Genomic DNA, 19170 nt, shown 5'->3' with positions numbered 1-19170 from the left:
GCCCGCCCCGTCCGGGGCCGCCCCGAGGCGGGACCTCAGCGCTCCCGTTCGTACAAAATTTATTCAGCGGAAAAGTGGGGAAAACAACAACGCGCGGGGTGAGGGGGGCGAGCGGGGCACAGTGGAGGGAGCGGGGCACACGAACACGCTGTTGAATATCAACAGTACTAAGAGGGGCGCGGGCAGGATTAGGCGTAGAGATCCTCGCGGTCGGCAGAGTAAACCTCCCCCTCCTGCAGCAGCGCGAAGTTGAGGAAGTGAGAGGGGCGATGGACCTCGTGGTAAAACTCCTTGGGGTTGGCGAGCTGCAGCTCGTACTTCATGTTGGGGTCGTGGCGGACACCTGGAAAAGAGGGAGTGTCACCCACCTGAGCACCCCTCAGGAGCCTAACAAAGCCCTCCACCCTTCTACAACCATTTCCCTGCCAGGAGAGAGAGAGTTCTAAACCCAAAAAATCATCCTGCTTTGCGTTCCTCCTCTCAAGAGATTTACAATCCTTTTATGCTAGTCGAGTGTTCTGTCACTGTCATTTCCTGACCCTTCCTCCAGCTGCCCGTGGTGTTCATGATACCAGGACCTCCCTACTGGGAACAGCTTCTCTCTTGCATTTTCCATTATCTCTTCTGCCTGACAGAGATTAATTATTCAGTGGCGATAGACCATGCACTACAATCCTGACAGACATAGGATCCATTTTTCCTCTCGAGCCACCAAAAAAAAAAAAAAAAAAAAAAAAAAAAAATCATTGAACTGACATCCCAATGCTGGTGCTAAGGAAAGTTCAGGGCACAGTGCTGGTATCCCTGCCAGCCACTCTGAGGAAGTCTTGGAGTGGGTAAAGAGCTATTCCTTCCTCCCCAAGCTCCTCACACTGCCTCCTTTCCCCCTCCCCTCCCCAGGCCAGCTCACCCATGAAGTTGTAGTTCCAGGAGCCCTGTGCTGGGACCATGAAGAAGCCGAGGAAGCGGTCGGACAGGAGCATCTGCACCCTCTCGTAGTGGGAGGGGAGGTAACCCTTGGGGTTGTTGCCCTTGTCCGTGTTCTGCCGGCCCCACTCGTACCCGCTCGGGGTCAGCTTGTAGGCTGTCAATGTGCATGAGCCAGGGGTGAAACTGAAAGGGAGAAGACATGAGGCAAGTCAGACTCACCTGGGGCAGAGGAGGGAAAGCAGGAATGAGCCAACATTCCCTTTCTCCCAATTTTGCGTTTCCCAGCTCTGCAGCAGAAGGCTCCCTGCCCCTCACCTGCAGGTGATGATGATGGTCTTCTCCCCATCCCAGGAGGGGTTGTCAGCCATGACCTTGGCGTGGGTGGTGACATCCTGTGGTGACAGCTGAGGGGACTCGTTCGGTTGGGTGTGAATCCATCCCAGAGGTTCCATTTCCTGACAAAAGGAGTGGTTTAGAGAAAAATCAAAACCATTTAAAATGAGACCACTTCAAGCCTGGCAAAAAGGACAGAGACCACAGGCTTCCCCCTCACTTGATCTCAATCAAGTTTGACTTCAGACTGAGCCCTTTCAGTCCTACAACTACAAAAGACCAAGGGAAGCTGCTCCACCACCTCAGATCCTTGTCACTGACCTCCCATCCACCCTGGAAGCTGAACCTCAACCCACCTTGAGATACTCGTGCTGTGGCAGCTGCCCTGGGAGGTGCACGGTCTGGTGTGTCCCCCACTGGGGCACCATCACAATGCACCGGATCTCCTTCACCTGGGGGTTGTCTGGAGGGCTCACTCCATACAGGTAACCTGCAATCTAAAACACACAAACCTGCCTTAGAAGGCCAGAAGAGATCTCTGTGCAGCTTTAATTTCTGAGGAGAGCATCAGAGGGATTCATGTGGACAAACCACAGCAGGTTCCCAGCCCTTCACCAAGAGTTTCCCCCCTGATGTGTTTGAGTGGGGCAGAACTGTAACAAACACCCTGCACACTCACCTGGGCCCGCAGGTCTGAGATGCAAATGAACTTCTTCAACACATTTTTGGGAAGAATGTAGGTGTAACCTGTCTCCTTTATGTCATCTGATGAGACATAGATGTGGTTTGTCCGCAGGTGGAGGTTGGCAGCAGAGATTGCTCTGTGAGGAGGAGACAGTGATCAGAGGGGGCACAGATCCTCCCTGAGCATTCCAACCCTTTCCACCACCCCTGCCTGCCTTCCTACCTGACCCTCCACTCAGTCTTGGAGGAGAAGGTCTGGGTTTCGTAGTTGCTGGTGGTGGAGGTGATGATTTCATCCCCGTGTTTGTTCACCGTGCGGGTCTGCGTGGCTGTCAGCTGTGACTGCTCCTTGGTTTGCTTCTCAATTTCTGCAATCTGCTGCCTCTGCTGAGATGGGGCAGAGATCTCCATGCCCAGGATGATGTCTCGGATCTCCGACTGGGTCAGGGATGCAACGTTCACGCTGGAAGAGAAAATTCACCTGAGTTAAGCATTTCAAAATATATTCTGGAGCCTTCTCACCTTCAGGCATAAGCTCAGAACACCCACTCTGGGCACTAGGAAAAAATTAAACCACAACTTTTTTAAAAAAAGAGGGGCCATGATCACGTGATGATCCGATCAAAGATTTGGTGCTGACATTTTTATCTGCCTTACCAGAAGGTTATTAAAATTAACCAGATCCCCTACAAAGCTGAGAGTGCATTGACAAAGGCCCCTGGCCACGGCCTTTAGGGCAGGAAGGAAAGGCTGGCAGGATTATGCCTTACTTGTTCTTCTTGCCATAGTCAGCAAGGATGAGATCCTTCAGCTGCACCTCCACCTTGATCCACTCCTCATCTGTCAGGGTTGGCCAGATGTGGTGAGGCTCAGTGATGGTTGTCTTGTCTGGCTTCAGGATAACTTTGGCTCGATCGTTATTCACGTGTAGTGCCCGGAGAATCAGGATCAGACGGGAGAATGCCTTGGAGATGAAAAGAAGATGGAGTTAGAAAGAAGAAAATTAAATGTACAAGGCCCTAGTACAGCATTGCTCTGTTTGAGCACATGGGAATTGCCAAGGAAATCCATCTAAAGAAAAATCCAGGCAGGTTCAGAGCCAAGTGCTCCCAAACAATTCATCAGGGATATCTGAGGCCTTGGTTCCTTGCCTCATTTATCAGCAGCAAAGCAAAATGCAGGAGACACATCTGTGCTTACTGTGTAGGAAGAGATGGTTTTCAGCCAGTCATCATAGAGATTGAAGAGAACCATCTGGGGTTCAGTGGCCTTCAGGATGAGATCACCAAATTTCTCCACTTTCAGACAGGCCTGGAAGGGCAGCTGCAACTCCGAGCCTTTGATCACAATATTGGGGAAATCCAGCAAGTGCACCTGGAATTTATCAAGAGGAATTAGCTCACAGCTACTGCAGAACATCTCAGGACATAGAACTGTTATCTCCCACAGATTTTACACATCCTCAGGGAGCTGCAGCCTTACCTCCAGTGGGTCCAGCATGCCTTTCCGTGTCACTATGATCTGCTTTGGCTGCTCCTCTACGGGCAGGGACCGGATCAAGGCAGCCACTTCTTCAGCAGTCTTCCACTTGGCCAGCTACAGAAAGAGAGCAGGGTTAGAGAAGTGTCCCCCTGCTCTCCAGCAGAGCCTCCATGTCTCTGGGAACCAAAGGGACACAAACCAAATTCTAAAAATACAACTGGAATTTATGGTTTGCTCCAGATCAGTGACAAGACCCAGCATTTCCTCCTTACTGATCACAGAGGGCAGCTCCCATTCCTGGAGCTCAGTTACTCCTGAGTGGCTCAGAAAACAACAGCTGGCTACTCCACCTCCCTGGATTTGCCACCTGAGCTTTCTCACTGCACTGCATGTACAGCCAAGTGCAGAGTGAATTCTGTAACAAGGAGCAGAGCACTGCTCCTCGAGCTCTGCTTGATGATGTGGAGTCTTTACACCTCAGAGCCTCAAAGTCCTTGCAGCAGCAATGCCTGTGTTCCTCCACTTTTATATCCCATGCTCCTGCCTGCCTGATCACTTGGACTTTGGAGCTCCAAACTCATTAAGAGGCCGGAAGATGAAGATCTTTGTGATGTTTTCTGCTCAAGGGAGTGTCCCAAGCAGTCAGAGCCCAGCCCCAGCTCACACCCAAGGCACGGCCAGGCCCTACCTGTCCCAGACGCTTCTGTCCTGCCCACACAGACGTGTGGATGATCTTCAGGAAGAGCTGCCCAGTTCTGGGATTGAAGATGAAAATGGCTCCGTTGATGGGTTTTGTGGTCAAATTCCCTTCAAAAGTCTGAGGGAAAAAGTGAGAGTGAGAAGTGCAGGGAGATAAATGGAGCCCACCCCCACCTTTGCACAAGAGCCAACTCTCTGTGTGCTTTGAGCAGGAGCTGTGTGGGAAATGCAAAAGTCTGAGGGAAAAAGTGAGAGTGAGAAGTGCAGGGAGATAAATGGAGCCCACCCCCACCTTCTGCACAAGAGCCAACTCTCTCAAACCTCGTGTGTGTGGAAAATCTAAGAGCTGCTCTGTGCACTCTGCAAAAATCTGGGTCCATGTGTTGACTCCCAGATTTCCATCACACGTGGAAACCTCCACCTCATTCAGTCCTTTCCCTGAGACACCCTCAGGCCTCACCTTGTGGATGGTGACTCTGTACACGTTGGTGTCATCCACAAACCAGATGATCTGGTTGGAGAAGAGCTCCCCATAGTTCTGGGAGGACAGGTAGGGCTCCGTGGGCTCTGAGGAGTAGAGCTGCAGCCCTTTGCGGATCCGTTCCCTCAACACATACAGGGCAGGGTTTGCTTTCATGATTTTGGCCATGGCCTGCTGGATCAGAGGTTTGCTCCCAGGGAACCAGTTCCCATAAGCACTGAAGGAGGAAACAAACAGAAGTTATTACCATTAGACCTGAAGAGGCAACAGCCCCACTCAAGTCTTTCCATGCAGCAGCCAGGCCCCTTTGTACTGCTACAAATACAGATTTGTACTGCAGTGTGACTTCTGTAATGCCCCTGGGAGGTGGGCACCTATGGCTTTTACCTACACCCCCTGTGGAAAGCCACAGCACACACATGCTGCAGTCCCAGAAAAGCTGCACCTTCTCTAACAAACACACTGGAGAACTGATTTCTGACTTTGCCCCTTGTATCCAGTGAGAAATAGCTGTCCCCACTTGTAAGGCCTTTGAAACACGGCCTGTCCTTCATCTCCAACAACAGTCTGACAGGAATAGCCTAAGAAACAAATTATTAATGAACTGAGGGAACTGAACCACTACTACTGAGCAAAACTGGGCAACCTGAGATGCCTTATCCCCCCTCACTGCCCATCTCCAGCTTCTGCCTCCTCCCCTCATCCTCCTGCCTGGAATACAACCCAGTCTGGACTGAGACAAACACCCACAAACCACCAATGCCAACCCTAAAATGAAACCACAGAAGGTGCAGCTCTGACCTGTGCAAGTTGTAGGCCAGATCAATGGCAATGAGAACCCCAGTGGGAGAGGGGTAGATGCTCATGTTGTCCGTGGTGTAGTCCAGGAACTTGGCCCTGGCGTAGCGCTCAATGTCGTGGGAGTCGTAGTCGCCCCAGCGCAGCTGGATGTCAATCCAGTACTTCTGGGTGGTGGTGCTGTCCATCACATCCCTGAGGAGAAAGCAGGCCACAAGTTCATCTGGCACAAAATTCTCCTGCAGTGATTGTCACCCAGCATGGACACTGCAGCCAGCTCATATCCATGTTCCACCCTGGAAAGGGACCCTGCTGTTCTCCTCACACAGCAGTGGATGCAGAGACTTTTGAAAGGTTTAAACAAAGCAGCAGTGAGTCCACTGCTGTGCAGTCATGAGGGTCATCTCCCCTAGGGATTGTCTGGTGAGAATTCACTCCAGATTCTGGCCCTGGGCCAGCTCAGCTTTGTGGGGTTTCCAGAAGAACCTTCAACAGCTCAGGGAAAAGTTCACCCAGAGGAGAGAACAGGAGCAGAGTCAGTGTTGGTGTTTTGCAAAGGCAGTGCCAGGAGATGCTGCAACCATCTACCCAAACATTCCCTGTGCTTTGCTGGGCACAATCTCCAGTGTCTCCCAGATGCCCAAGAGACACAGAGGCTCTGGATGAACAGGCTCAGCAGCTCTGCTCTGAAGGGAGACTGAGGAGAGGGAAAAGGGAAACTCACTTGGAATCTGCCAGCAAGGATGGACGTGACACATTCCACTTGTAGGAAGCAAAGAGGAGGATATCTGCACATGAGGAGTTCATCTTGTAGGACTTCCTGGGATGGATTGTCTCCTTCTGCACTGTCTCAATCTCCAGAGCATCCAGCTCTTGATCAAACACCTGGGAAAAAGCAGCCAAAGATGAGATTCAAGCAACCCAGATAAGGAATTTATCCTCAACACCAAGGCAGTCAGGAAAATCCCATTTTATGTCTCTTCCCTTTCTCTGCCAAATTGCTGGGGAAAGACTAATCCTGCTCCAAAAGGGCACAGAAACAAACCAAGCCAACACTGCTCACCTGACACAAATCCATGACAATGCTCTCATGGATCTTCTGCCACAAGTGAGCTCGGAAAATCTGGATGAGGGAAATCTTCAGTGTGGGGATTTTGCCGTGCATGAAGATCCCTGTCAAATCCAGCTGCACCTGGAACCCAACATACACCTGCAAAGGAAAAGCAGCTGTGAGAACACACAACAGCACGACTGAGGAAATTTTAAAAAATGGAGCATCTCCCGTTAAGGAGGTTAATACCTCTCTAAGAGATGTCCTGATAATTAATTGGATCAATTAACTGCTCTCATTTCAGTGGAAAAGTGTTGTCTGCTCCTAGAGGGACAAACACCAGGTACTTACATTGGCTCTGTTGATGGTAGGAGACCACCAGAGAGTGAATCTTCTGTTTGGAATTTGGTTCAAACCCGATCTCTGGGCATTTGTCAGCTTCTTCCACTTCATGGACTCCTCAAAGCCACTGGCCTTCTCCCTAGAAAGGGCAGACCATTCAATTCACCTCAATGAGATGTCCCTCATCTCTGCTGCCATGTGTCACTTGTAACAGACACAGGGATCAGCCACGGGCTGGGAGGGTTGCTTCATGCCAAGAAATTTCCATGGATTTGCAAGTTCAGCTGTAGCTCCCTCCCAGGTGCCCTCACAACTGAACTACACAACATTCTGAAAGAACCACTGAAAACCAGCAGAAACTCAACAGAAGCAGCACAGCCCAAGCCCAGAGCCCACACCAAAGTTCCTCTTACCAGAAGAGACCCTCCCACGTGGGGAAGTAGGTGCCCTTGAAGAGTGTGTGCTCCAGGATCCCTTCCACCCCGCCCAGAGCCTGGATCATGTCCGTGCGGTAATTGTTCAGGTTCCAGAGTTTGCCATCGTGGCGCTGGTGTGTCCACCAGAACGGGTTCTGCTTCAGCACCTGGAGACAACAGCGAGCACATCATTCCCCTGGCTGCACTAACTGCAGGAGCCAACACCAAGGTGATGGTCAGCGAGCAGGTAAAAAGCCCCATGCCCTCAGTGCTGGAGGACACAGCTCATCTACAACACGAGTTCTCTCAGTACCACTCTGCAATTCACTGCGTGCAACCCCAGGTGATATTTTTATCTTTCAGGCACTGGCCTTCTACAGAGCTGTCATTAAAGGCTTTAAATAACAATTACTATTACTAAAACTTAATATTTTGGAATGCTTGTTTTGGGATAATTATTTTTCTCTCTCCAGAACTGATTCTTTAATATGTTGTTGTGTTTATTGTGGTTTTCTTCAATACACTGCATTCCAAAGCAGATAAGCTACAAATTCTGGAGCATTTGGTTCCAAACAGCCTCTACCAGTCCCAGCACAAGGCTGTAAATTCTTTCTACAGCAGAGAGACAAAAGTACACCTGCAGTAACACAAGGCAGAAGGACTTTGCTTGGAACAGGTATCTGAACTTCATATTCAGGTGAAGAGAAATTCCCTATCAGTACCTGATACTGTTTGAAGTCAGTCCTGACTCTCCAACCTTTATCATAAGCCAGAGTGTGCCTGTCCTTCTGGAAAAGGGTGTTAATCCGAGGAATTCCCCTGTCCCACGAGTCCTCCAGATCCTCCAGGGTCAGACGCCTGAGGAAAAAAATCCCCACACTTTGTTACCTCTCAATTTACAGCAATGCATTAATGAGTAGTTAGCTGATGAGATCACAGAAATGACACAGAGCTCAGGCAGGGGACACTGAAATGCCAGAGGTGAGGGAACAGCATTGCAGGTACCACAGGGCCAGCAAGGTCTCCAAAATCCCCAGACAGCACAAAACTTCCCACTGCTGTCCACACGTGGACACACACCTGTTCTGGGCTATAGCCTCCTGTCTTTTCAGGGCATACTCTGCCCACACCCTCTGAGAGTCAATGAATTCACTCTCCCATGGCTGGATGTAACGGTACAGATTTGGGATGAGCTGGTCCTCCTCATGACTCATTCCCGAGCGGAAATGAGTGATGCCAACATCTGTCTGCTTGGACCACCTGGATCAAAGAGACAAGAATGAGGTAGGAGGAACTGGGACTTCCCTGATCACTGCCATGTGCTAGTGTAAAGGCAACACAGCTCTGTACCATGGCATGGTTTAGCACTCTTGGAATATTTTTAGGGGAAGGAGCATCTAAGAGAACACTCAAGTCATGCAGGAGATAGAACAGCACAACTCACCTCAGGTCAGACTGAGGGATGAGAACGTGGCCCATGGAGAGCATGCCCAGCCCCCCCAGCTCCTTAGGGGTGTAGAACACCACAGGAGGAAAACGGCTGGGCATTTTGGAATTCAGGCCGATCTTGATCCGAGTCTGGATTTTATTCTCACACTTCACCAGCAAATCAAGCAGCTCCTGAGTATTTACAACAGCTTCCCGGAAATAAGTCATCAAGCCAATCAGAGCTGTGTTCCATTTATTGACAATCTAGAAAGGAAAGGAAAGGATCAGCTCCTGGTTCATTCCCAAGAATCTGTAGAAAGCTGTCACAGATCTCCCTCCTCCCTTACCTTAGTGAAGGTTGTAGAGCCAGAGGCCATGAGGATCTGCCTCACTCTGTTGTGAAACCTCTGCATGGACTCATCATCCACACGCAGGAAGCACTGAGCCGTGCGCTCCTTGGTCACCTGGAGAGCACAGACCCGTCAGTCCCCTCCTGGGAGCCCCTCTCCAACCCAAACCCCAGCCAGGGATTGCTCTCCTAGCCCACCTCGTTCTGCAGGTTCCAGACCCCGTCCTTGTGGGTGAACTCCTCGTAGCTGGTGCGGCACTTGGGCAGGATGCGGCACTCGAAGCCGCACATGTTGAACAGCAGGTTGGGGTTGTCCTTGCTGTACACGGACACGAAGCTGTTCTCCCACTGCACCGTGGTCACCGAGCGGGGCAAACGGTTCTTGATATCCCAGAACACAGCACGGCCACTGGAGAACAGCATGGGCACAGTGACACATCAGCATGTGCACAAATAACCACTGGGCAAAGTCTCAGAGCTTCCCTGTCACTCGAGGACATGAAATAGAAAGATGCGGATATTGGATTCTCCAAAGTAAAAAAGAGAGCAGTTTAATTTCTGACTCCAACATTTTTAGATTTCCAAAAGTGACAGTGGATTGGAGGGTGAAAGTGCCACCTCTCCAATGACATTGGACAAACCAACAGTCTATCAAATTTCTCCTCCTCCAGAAAAGAATGCAAAACAATGAATTATTTACATAAAGTCCGCGAGAAAGTTTGTTACGAGAATGTAAACATCAGAAGATGAGGGCCACACTTCCCTAGTTTTTCAGGATTTCAGCACTCCTCACTTCTCACATCTCATCCTGAGCATCTATCAGTCTCCAGCAGTTATTTATCACTGATTTTTCCCTTTTTCCTACCACTTCTTCCCCAGCTGCAGCACTTACAGGTTCACATCGTGCTTCATGAGGCGCATCCGAGCATCCCGGGGCCAGCACTTCTTGTTGTTGTAGCCCACGATGTTCTCGTTGTTGGGGTCGGGGTGCTCTGTCAGGTACCGCTGGATCAGGTCCCTCGCCTCGTCAGCTGTAAACCTGGAAATGCACAGAAAAGGATCTGGAATTGCATGGTTGACTTAGCAGCACCAGCCTGGCAAGAAAGATAAGGATTAAATTAGGAAAAGGTGTTTGTCAGCCTGTTTGAAGGTAACTATCCTGTTTTTGTGTCCTCCCAAGGAATGGGGGAATTTCATTAGCACAGAGCGACTCAGGGTCTGGGTTATCTTTCCAGAAGAGACAGAAAAAGCTTATTTTGCCAGTCTATAATTTACCAAATTCCTAACAACTGAGCATATTTCTACTGGTCATTTGTGTTTCTTGACATTGTTGTGTTTCTACTGGTCCAGAGAAACTGCAGAAAAGCAAACTGAGAAAGCAAGAGGAGGCATGTGGACATGCAGTTATCCAGGAAAGTCTGTCAATTCAAATATTCCTGATCTTCAACAGCAAAAGGGAACAAAAGCCAGCAGCAGGAGCATACTAAATCTCCCTTTCCTTTGTACTGACCTGAGGAAAGCAGGGCCCCAGAGGTCTCACCTGAAGAAGATGTGAATCCTGTCAATGTATCTGCAGAAGAGGCGAATGGGATGGGCCACCTCCGTGGCGATGTCCTGGAAGCTGAGGAAGTCATTTGGCATCTGGGGAGGCCCAGCCATCTCACTGGCCCTGTGCAGGCCCAGCACCAGCAGGTCCATCACAAGCCCATAGTACTGGACAATGAAGGAAGCAAACTGCAGCCCACGAATAATCCCGTAGGAGTTTGTGTGATTCATGTCCTGAGGAGATGAAGTGGAACTGTGAGAAAACCCATCCCAACACATCAGAACCCTTTCACCTGAGCAGCTATTCTTCAGCATGACCCAGAAGGATTTTTTTACTCCCTCATCACTTTTCTTTGGCAAATCTTCTGCTCCTTCTTTGCCATGAGTCCAAAACCTCCTCCCTCATGGGTCCCTCTTACCACAAACCCCCTTTCCTGACAACAACCATCACCTTGTAGTTGATCACCACGTTGTTCTTGGCTGTCATGTAGTCAGCAATGTTGTGATCAACGATGAGACGCAGCAGCCTGTTGAGCAAGGTCAGGTCAATCTTCTCATACATCTTCTCAAAACGAGATTCCAGCATCACGTTGCATTCCCCTTCACTCGTTTCCCAAACATCCTGCAGGTTATTAATGCCTGAGGGAACAAACAGTCTTGTGTTATCTGACACATCAGAGCACAGAAGCAGCCATTGGATACAGGAACTCAACATAAGTCCTGCAATGTCTGATTTTTCAGACTCTGGATCTTCTAGTCTATCCAGAAGTGGGAGGAGAACTATGTAATCAACCATAAATGCTGTGCAAGTTGTCCTCCTCCAGTATATACACATGTATCAACCCACAAAATACATCTCTGATTGTAATTATTGACTGCAAATTGCAAAAGCAAAATTCAGCTCCTAAGGGGACTCATTGGACACAAGTGCCCCCATAGGAAAAATCATTTTTGCATGGAATCCAAGAGCCCACTGACCTTGGCACCACTTGTACACCAGCAGTGGGGGTGGTTCAGTGTCAGCAGGTTTGATCCAAGGAGGGAACAGCCTCCGCTTGTCGGCCTCATACCACAAGTACTGATCCAGGTAAGCATCTGTGATCTTCTCCAGGGGCTCAACATCATAAACAGGGACCAAGTGGCTGTAGAGATCCATGAACTCAATTCCCACCTAAAAAAAAGGGGGGGGGAGGAAAAATTGAGGCTGGTAGTTCAGAGGAAACACAAAGTTTTTGTGCCATTCAGCTTCTGAATGCAGCATAACATGGCTGGGCTTTCACCAGGCTTTCACTCACCTCCTTGAAGGCTCTCTGAGTCAACAGATGTCGCTTGATTCTGGATAGAGCTTCGTGGGGATTATCATAAGCCTGCTCAATCAAACCCAGTTCCTCTCTCTGTGACTGATTCAGGCGTGACTTCACACTGAGAACAAAGGAGAACAGCTCAGCACCTGCACACAAACAGCCTAAGGGCCACTGCATTAAAATGATGAATGATAATGTTCAACCTGTAAATCCTCACAACACACATCCCCAAACTTGCAAGCATGGCAGTGGTTTTGCCCAAGTGACAGAGTCAATAAGAACTCCCAGATAAACTGGCAGTACCAAAACCAACAGCTTTACCAGTCCACCAGGGTAAATTTCACACCATACTCCATCACAGGAATAATGGATAACAGAACAGAAACCTTTCCCAGTGCCCCTGAAGATAAAGATCACTTCCTACTGCTTACCTGTAAGCTTCCTTCAGCCTCTCCAGGGCTAAGATCAGCAACTTGGTGTCATGCTTGTAGGACAGTGGGGGGAAAGGAATGGGAGAGAACCTCCTGCTCTCCAGCCAGTGCACTGTGGTTGTGTACACAGCAACGGCCTCTTCCGCAGTGATGTAAGGCCCATCCTGCAGAACCACACACCAGAATTAATCAGTGAAAGCTTCTCTAAGAAAACAGCATTAATTTGTGCAATGTCAGGGAGGACAGAAGTACCTTCAGGTAATTATGCTGCCGTTCCTGCTCAGCTTTCAGGTAGAGCCTGGTCAGCCTGCCCAGGTTCTTCTTACAGACGGTTTTGTCGACAGTGGCTCCCCGGCGGATCCGCTCCCGGTTGTAGTGAGCTGTGTTTGTCCACCAGTCAGCTTTGGCCTTCACGTACCTCAGGATCATGTTCTCAATAGGAGTAGGCAGCCCTGGCACCTGGGGAGGGACAGGAAGTTGAGGGAAGCAGGAGTGGGAGCTTTCCAAGAGCAGCTTCACTTGGGTGACATTAGAACTGAACCCAAAGGCCAAGTGAGAGGTTTACCTTCCAGGGAATATTGGCCTTCCAGCAGCGCCAAGCCTCGCTCAGGTGCTGCAGGATGGTTCTGGCTTTGTTCTGCTTGATCCCTTCTGGCATCATGTCCAGGATGTCGTGCATCACAGCTGCCCTGAGCTCCAGGTCAAAGTGAGACTCCACGCGCTGCTTCGTGACAGTCTTTGCGACACCCTTGGAGTGACGGCCTGGAAAAAGCAAAGTCCTTCAGGAATTCTGACACTACCAGGCAGTGATTCCCCTTCCTGATTCAGGAGTGCATGGAGGTGCAGGATGTCTGGAGAAATTGCCAGGAGTGTGGAGTAGATGATTAAGTGACTAGGGAGCAGGAAATCCCATTTCCATTTAGAATCTGTTCTGGGGGCACAGACCTTGAAAGAGCCCTAAGCTGGTCAATGGAGCATGGATAAAGACCACCAGTATGAACAGGAAACTGGCTGGCAAGCACACAGTATTAATCTTTACCACACACTCCTCCCACGTGCAGGATTTACAGGGTGCTGACCTTCAAACTGCCTGGCCAGCAGATTGCCCAGCCAGCGTTCCAGCAGTGGGGTGATGCCCCTCATGAAGAACAGCCACACTCTCCAGCCTGGAGCCCAGAAACCACAGCCAGGACCTTTGCCCACAGGCCCCTGCAGGAACAGAGACATGGTAAGAACAGGTCATTTATTGACATTCCAGAATTCCTCCCTTGTTCCTTATTCACATGGGGTCAGTATCATGTGGAAAGGTGAACTCACTGTGTTAAACCTGTAGTAGATGAGATGTTTCAGGTCCTTGCACATTCGAATCTGCCTCATCAGTTTGTACTTGTAGCGGTACATCCCCGTGAGCTGACCCACGTGGGCAAAGATGTACTGCAGGCCATCTGCCAGCTGAGACATGGAACACAGTCAGGGACAACAGTCAACACCTCCAGCAGCCAGGTTTATTGGACAGAGTGTATCAGGCCATACAAAGCTCCTAATGCTGGCTCAGACAGTGATCAATTCTTATAAAGTAATATAAAATCAGAATTTCAAACAATACTGCATATTTTCAATGTTTCCTCTCTCCTCCGCAACACTGCAACATTCAGCCACTTTGTGCATCCCATATAAAATATTCCAATTCTCCTCTCAACTTCCTCTCACCACATTTAAGAAAAAGCCTACCTGAAATGCATCCACATTTCCCAGTCTGTACTGGACGTGGCTGTCCACCACCAGCTTAGTCAGCCGCAGGACCTCTCGGCACAGATGGAAAGCATTCCCAAAACGGGATTTTTTTCTTTCCTGGAAGAGACAAAATATTCAGAATTTATGTAACAATGTCACAGAGAAGTGAAACAACTCAAATCTGGTTAACAACTGAGCAGCTGAGGCACTGTGGCCTCTCTTTCCTCACTACACTGTACACCTTCACACAAACTCTGCTCTTGTGTACACAGCACATGGACCGGTACCTTTGTGGTGAGGGTCTTCACAGGCTTCAGGTTGAAGTTGTAATCCAAGTGAAGGTAATTCAGGTTCTTTCTGTGGATCAGCAAGTTCAGCATGTTGTAGCCCTGGCGACACACTTGCAGGCCAACTTCCACCCAGTCCAGCTTGGTCGACTGGAAAAACTTGGTGGCCTTGAAGGAGCGGAACAGGTACCTGGAGAGAGCAGAGACCACCATCAGCTCAATCCCCTACAGAGATCAGCAGTTCCCCACTGAACAGAGCCCACTCACCTCTTCTTCTGGGCCTTGGGAGGTCTGTGTTTGAGTGCATTCAGGACATAGTACTTCAGGAGCTTCTGGTAGGAGACTCTCACCTTGACTGGCTGTCCTGCTGGGCAGTGCTCACGGTACCTATGGATAAATCACACTCCAAAGCTTCAGCTAATTCACATTCCTCAGAAAAAGGTGCCCAGAAACTCTCCTAAAATCTCTAGAAACCAGCCACCATAATGTCTTTACTTCATTTCCATTATAACAAGGTAAAAATGTCATGATCCCTACATCAGCCCTTCCCCCAGGACAGAACTCACCAGTTCTTGACCAGTGGGATGTCAAGAGCTCTGCGGGTCCTGCCAGACCTCAAGTTGAAGGGTCGTGGTGCCCACAGCAAGGCAATGCCATTGGCTGTGTTATCAGTGTAGAGAGGGGTATCCTTCAGGAAAGGCTCCACAAACTCTGGCAACTCAAACTCTTCATCGTCATCAGGCAGTGGCTCCTGGCTCTGAAACACAGAAGCACCACACAAGGTGTTTTCTGGTTGCTTCAGCTCAGTTTCTGAGTTAAGCAAGTTAAAAATCCATGTCTTTGCTCTCATGGAAGAAGTGTGGCTGTACTGAGCATGAGAGAAGCAAAAAGCACTCAACAAGGCAAACTCTGGCTACTAGACCCTGAGTTAGGTGTCATGGAGTAACTTCAGGGAGTTGTCAGCTCCACGAACACAACAAGGGCAAACAGAAAGATAAACTGTCTGTCAGAAGACTCTAACACTATTAATTAGACATTGGGCTTTATCCTACAGAAACCAAAGGAGACAACTTTGTGCAACTCCAGAAGTAGAAGACTAAAATGACAGCTGTGGCTTTTTTTGGTCAAAGGGCTGGTGCCTTCTCCTGAAATATTTATGTTTGTCTGCTGCTATCAGAAGCAAGATACTAAAGCCCCCTACTTCCACACCTAGGGTTTATCCCAGTTAACCCAGTGACTCACCTTGACAGAATGTCTGTGTGAAATGGGGTTAATCAGAGGATCAAAGTAAAAAGCTGGGAGGTCAGGATCTTCTGTTTTAATGAAAACAACGTTTGGAGTATGATACCTGCAACAAAAAATAAGCATTAGAGCCTCTGACAGCCTCTCCCTCCTCTCGTGGCTCTGGAGGCTGCTGCTCTTACCAGGTGAGGTGGACATGGTGGGGCAGGTTGTTGTACAGGTACGGGAAAGCAATTTTGTACTCTGTCCTGATGGGCTGCCTGATGATGATTTTGTTGATGTCATTAAATTCATTCCAGTCTTCATCCCTTAAAATGAGACAAGAAACGGTTATGCAGGCATTCATGGTGAGAGAAACAAACATTTGTGACTGAAAACATCCCATCAGCCCTTTCCTAGATAACCACTCATCTCTCTCCTAAACCCAACATTTATTGTACTTGCAGGATCCCTTGTGGTAGGAAAGAATGGTGAATCTGACTCTATGTTCTTAGAAGGCTAATTTATTATTTTATGATACTATATTAAAGAATGTTACACTAAACTATACTAAAGGATACAGAAAGGCTACTTACAGAAGGCTAAAAAGATAATAATGAAACCTTGTGACTCTTTTCAGAGTCCTGACACAGCTTGGCACTGAATGGCCAAAGAGTGACAACAACCTACAGCAGAAACTAATAAAACAACCACTTGTTGGTAAACAATCTCTAAACACATTCCAAAGGAGCAAAGCACAGGAGAAGCAAATCAGATAATTATTGTTTTCCTTTTTCTCTGAGGCTTCTCAGCTTCCCAGGAGAAAAATCCTGGGTGAAGGGATTTTTCCAGAAAACACGAATGCCACAAACACTCACTGAAGATTGATGTCCCTGACGAGGGGCTCAAACTTGGGACCTCCAGGAATGGCCATGTTCAGTGCCTTGGAGGTGAAGAAAGCTTTCAGGTCAAACAGGTAGAAGTAGTTGTCATCCACCAGGTCAGTGAGCAGCTGGTTGGCCAGGCGGTACAGGGTGGACATCATGGGGAGGGTGAACTGCCAGCGCTGGTACGTGGAGCCGTTCACGTACCTGGGGAGGCACAGCAGGGACACTCCAGGCACAGCCACAGCACCACAATCACCAAACACCTTTTGCCACCCAGCACCCATCAAGGACAGGTAACACATGGATGTCTATAGACTGAAAAAAGGCTGCAGCACTGTTAAAGACAACTCTGGACTCCTCCTGCCCTGAAAATGCTGGCTGCTCCAGCTCCTCTCCTCCTGTGTGTCCCAGCTGACACAGAACATCTGTGCACCTTCAGCAAAACTCAAATTCCAGCTGGACTGCAGGCTGTCAGCTTTACAGCATGGTCAGAAACATCAGTTTTAGCAGGTAGATGGGTAACAGGGCTCCTGGATAGAGGGGCCTTGCTGGATGCTGAACCATGGAATCCCAGAATGGTCTGGCTTGGAAGGAACCAGTTTATCTTGTTCCAAGCCTTCCACCTTCCACCATCCCAGGTTGCTCAGAGCCCCATCCAACCTGGCTTTGATCACTTCCAGGGATGGGGCAGCCACAGCTTCTCTGAGCAACCTGCAAGCAAAAGATGCAGCTTTCCAACACTCAGGTCTTCCCTCCCACCCTTGAGGGAAGGTTTTTCTCTCCCCACCAACACCACACAAAGGTTACACACTGCTCTGCACACCTAATTGATGCACTCTGTTTGTTTTTCCCCTCTCCCAGTGAATTGTGCTCCCACAGCCACGTACTTCCTGTTGTCCTTCAGAGGCTGGTGGTCATAGAACCAGTCCAGCACAGGGGCATCCTCCTCTGGATCCAGCTCCAGCTGAATGGCTTCCAGAGGCTCCACATCCAGGATGTTATCAGCATAATCCAGAGGGGGTTCTTCATCATCAAAGGGGGGGAATCTCATCCTCTTGAAGTGACGCCTGTCCCTCTTCTCCCGCCTCATCATAATCCACATGGAGCTGCAGGAAATCGGGGCAAAGTTAAAACCAGGGGGATTTTATGGTGGGTGCAAAAAAGGTTTGGATGAAGCAGAAGGCACCTACCCCCACTGGGCAATGTAGACAGGCTCGATGACCCAGGGGATCTCGTTGACAAAGGAGATGGCGCCGGTGATGTGGTAGAGCACGGGGACGTCCCGGATCTGCTCCCAGGGCATGGGCATGTTCTCCAGGAGCTTCAGCACAGCATGGGGCATGTACTTCAGAGCCCTGCAGCCACAAACCAAGGGAAACCACGCTGGAGTGCACCTCAGGGACAGCCAAGCACCTGCCACGAGCCCAGCAACCTCCCAGCTTTCCCTCCTGTGAGCTGCTGCTCCACGGTCAAAAAGCAAATCCATGAATTTCCCACTCTACCTTTGGACTATCACAAGGTTTTCTAGTGATTTGGATTTCAGGAATGCTGCAAACAAAAACTGAAGTTTTTAAGTGAGTTTCTGGAGGCTTTATGGGTAATGGTAAGTTACTGCAGCAGACCATGATGTGCACTAAACAGCTCTCTACACCCAAACAGCAGAGAAGCACTCAGGATGCTTTTTAATCTTTCAAAAAACATTTCACACTCTCCCCAACTTCTTCTAAGACACTGTGTTATGCAGGGTAATGTTTTTTCTCCTAAATCCAAAGCAACAATTCCTTTTGCTGATGCTCTTTTGCACTGATACCTCACAGCAGCAGACAGAGCTACTCCTGACACCGGAAGCCCTTTGGGGAAGGGGCTTCCCCTCCAATGATGCGTTATCCAGGCTAAGGTTTTTTCTCATAAATTCAAAGCAACAACTCCTTTTGCTAGCCCTCCTCTGCACTGACACCTCAGGGCATCCTCAGCGAGCTACAACAGGCACAGAGAGCCCTTTGGAGAAGGATCTGTCCCTCCAACAATCACCAAGGCAGCAGCAGCGGCGCATCCCCTGAGCTCCCCGCCGCACACCGGGATCCCTTACCCCAGGTAGACGCGCTTGTCGTGCCGGAACTTCCTATTGGTCATGTCGCCGTGGTCGCGGATGATTTTGCGGACGTGCTCGGGGGGCATGTCCTCCTTCTGCGCGTCCACGAAGCCGAATTTCCTCTTCTCCGCATAGCGCTTGGCCTGCAGCTGCTGCCACTTGCGGGCTGCGGGGACACAGAGCCGGCGGGTCAGGCCCTGTCCCCCCCGCAGCATCCGGGGTGCCGGGGCCGTACCCACCTTTCTCCTGCAGCTTCTCCTCGGACATGTAGTCGGGCAGCGGCGCCAGCGGGTTGGGCACCGGGGCGCAGCCGCCGCGGTACGGGAACACGGCGGCCATGGCGACGCAACTGCGGAGAGCGTGGAGAAGGGCTCAGGGTGAGGTACGGGATCACGACGAGGCCGCCGCCGGTCGCTTCCCCGTCACTCCCGCCTGCCGCGGGCCCGCCCCGGGCCCGCCGCTCCCCCTCGGCCCTCACCGGCAGCCGCGGCCCCCGCGCTCCCCCACCACAATGGCGGCGCCGCACCGCCGCTACCGCTCCTGCGAGACCCGGATGTAGGCGTGACTAGCAGCGCGGAATGCCCAATCAGCTTTCAGGAGATCTGACAGACAGCAGGGCTATCCTATCAGAGTGCCGATAGGCAGGGGCGGGACTGAAGGCGGAAAAGGGGAGGAA

General features: G+C 50.1%; 1 protein-coding gene across 2 annotated transcripts; it reads right to left on the bottom strand.

Annotated features, from left to right (window-relative positions):
* Positions 1-42: 42 nt before the first annotated feature.
* On the bottom strand, positions 43-19041 carry PRPF8 (pre-mRNA processing factor 8). 2 transcript variants are annotated; one of them, XM_041482859.1, is made up of 43 exons: positions 18973-19041; positions 18734-18843; positions 18492-18660; positions 17593-17757; positions 17290-17508; positions 16394-16606; positions 15719-15844; positions 15537-15642; positions 14861-15051; positions 14562-14681; positions 14295-14484; positions 14005-14124; positions 13591-13725; positions 13353-13482; positions 12839-13035; positions 12526-12732; positions 12274-12437; positions 11834-11960; positions 11517-11709; positions 10990-11177; positions 10534-10772; positions 9886-10032; positions 9192-9402; positions 8992-9108; positions 8661-8908; positions 8297-8476; positions 7939-8074; positions 7214-7383; positions 6810-6939; positions 6471-6617; positions 6132-6292; positions 5411-5602; positions 4589-4826; positions 4118-4246; positions 3430-3543; positions 3148-3321; positions 2718-2911; positions 2171-2410; positions 1943-2084; positions 1620-1760; positions 1246-1385; positions 911-1113; positions 43-343 (listed from the first exon to the last, which is right to left on the bottom strand). In XM_041482859.1, the coding sequence occupies exons 2-43, from the start codon at positions 18831-18833 to the stop codon at positions 189-191; spliced, it is 7008 nt and encodes a 2335-aa protein (XP_041338793.1). In that variant the 5' UTR covers positions 18834-18843; positions 18973-19041; the 3' UTR covers positions 43-188. The 2 variants fall into 2 exon arrangements, with proteins under 2 accessions (XP_041338793.1, XP_041338792.1); XM_041482858.1 differs by having other exon boundaries at positions 18734-19033.
* Between the last annotated feature and the right edge of the window lie 129 nt (positions 19042-19170).

Source organism: Pyrgilauda ruficollis, unplaced genomic scaffold (assembly GCF_017590135.1).
Source record: "Pyrgilauda ruficollis isolate IOZ18807 unplaced genomic scaffold, ASM1759013v1 scaffold59, whole genome shotgun sequence".
Classification (NCBI taxonomy): domain Eukaryota; kingdom Metazoa; phylum Chordata; class Aves; order Passeriformes; family Passeridae; genus Pyrgilauda; species Pyrgilauda ruficollis.
The sequence above is the reverse complement of the archived record's forward strand: the minus strand, read 5'-3'. Positions and strand labels throughout refer to the sequence as shown.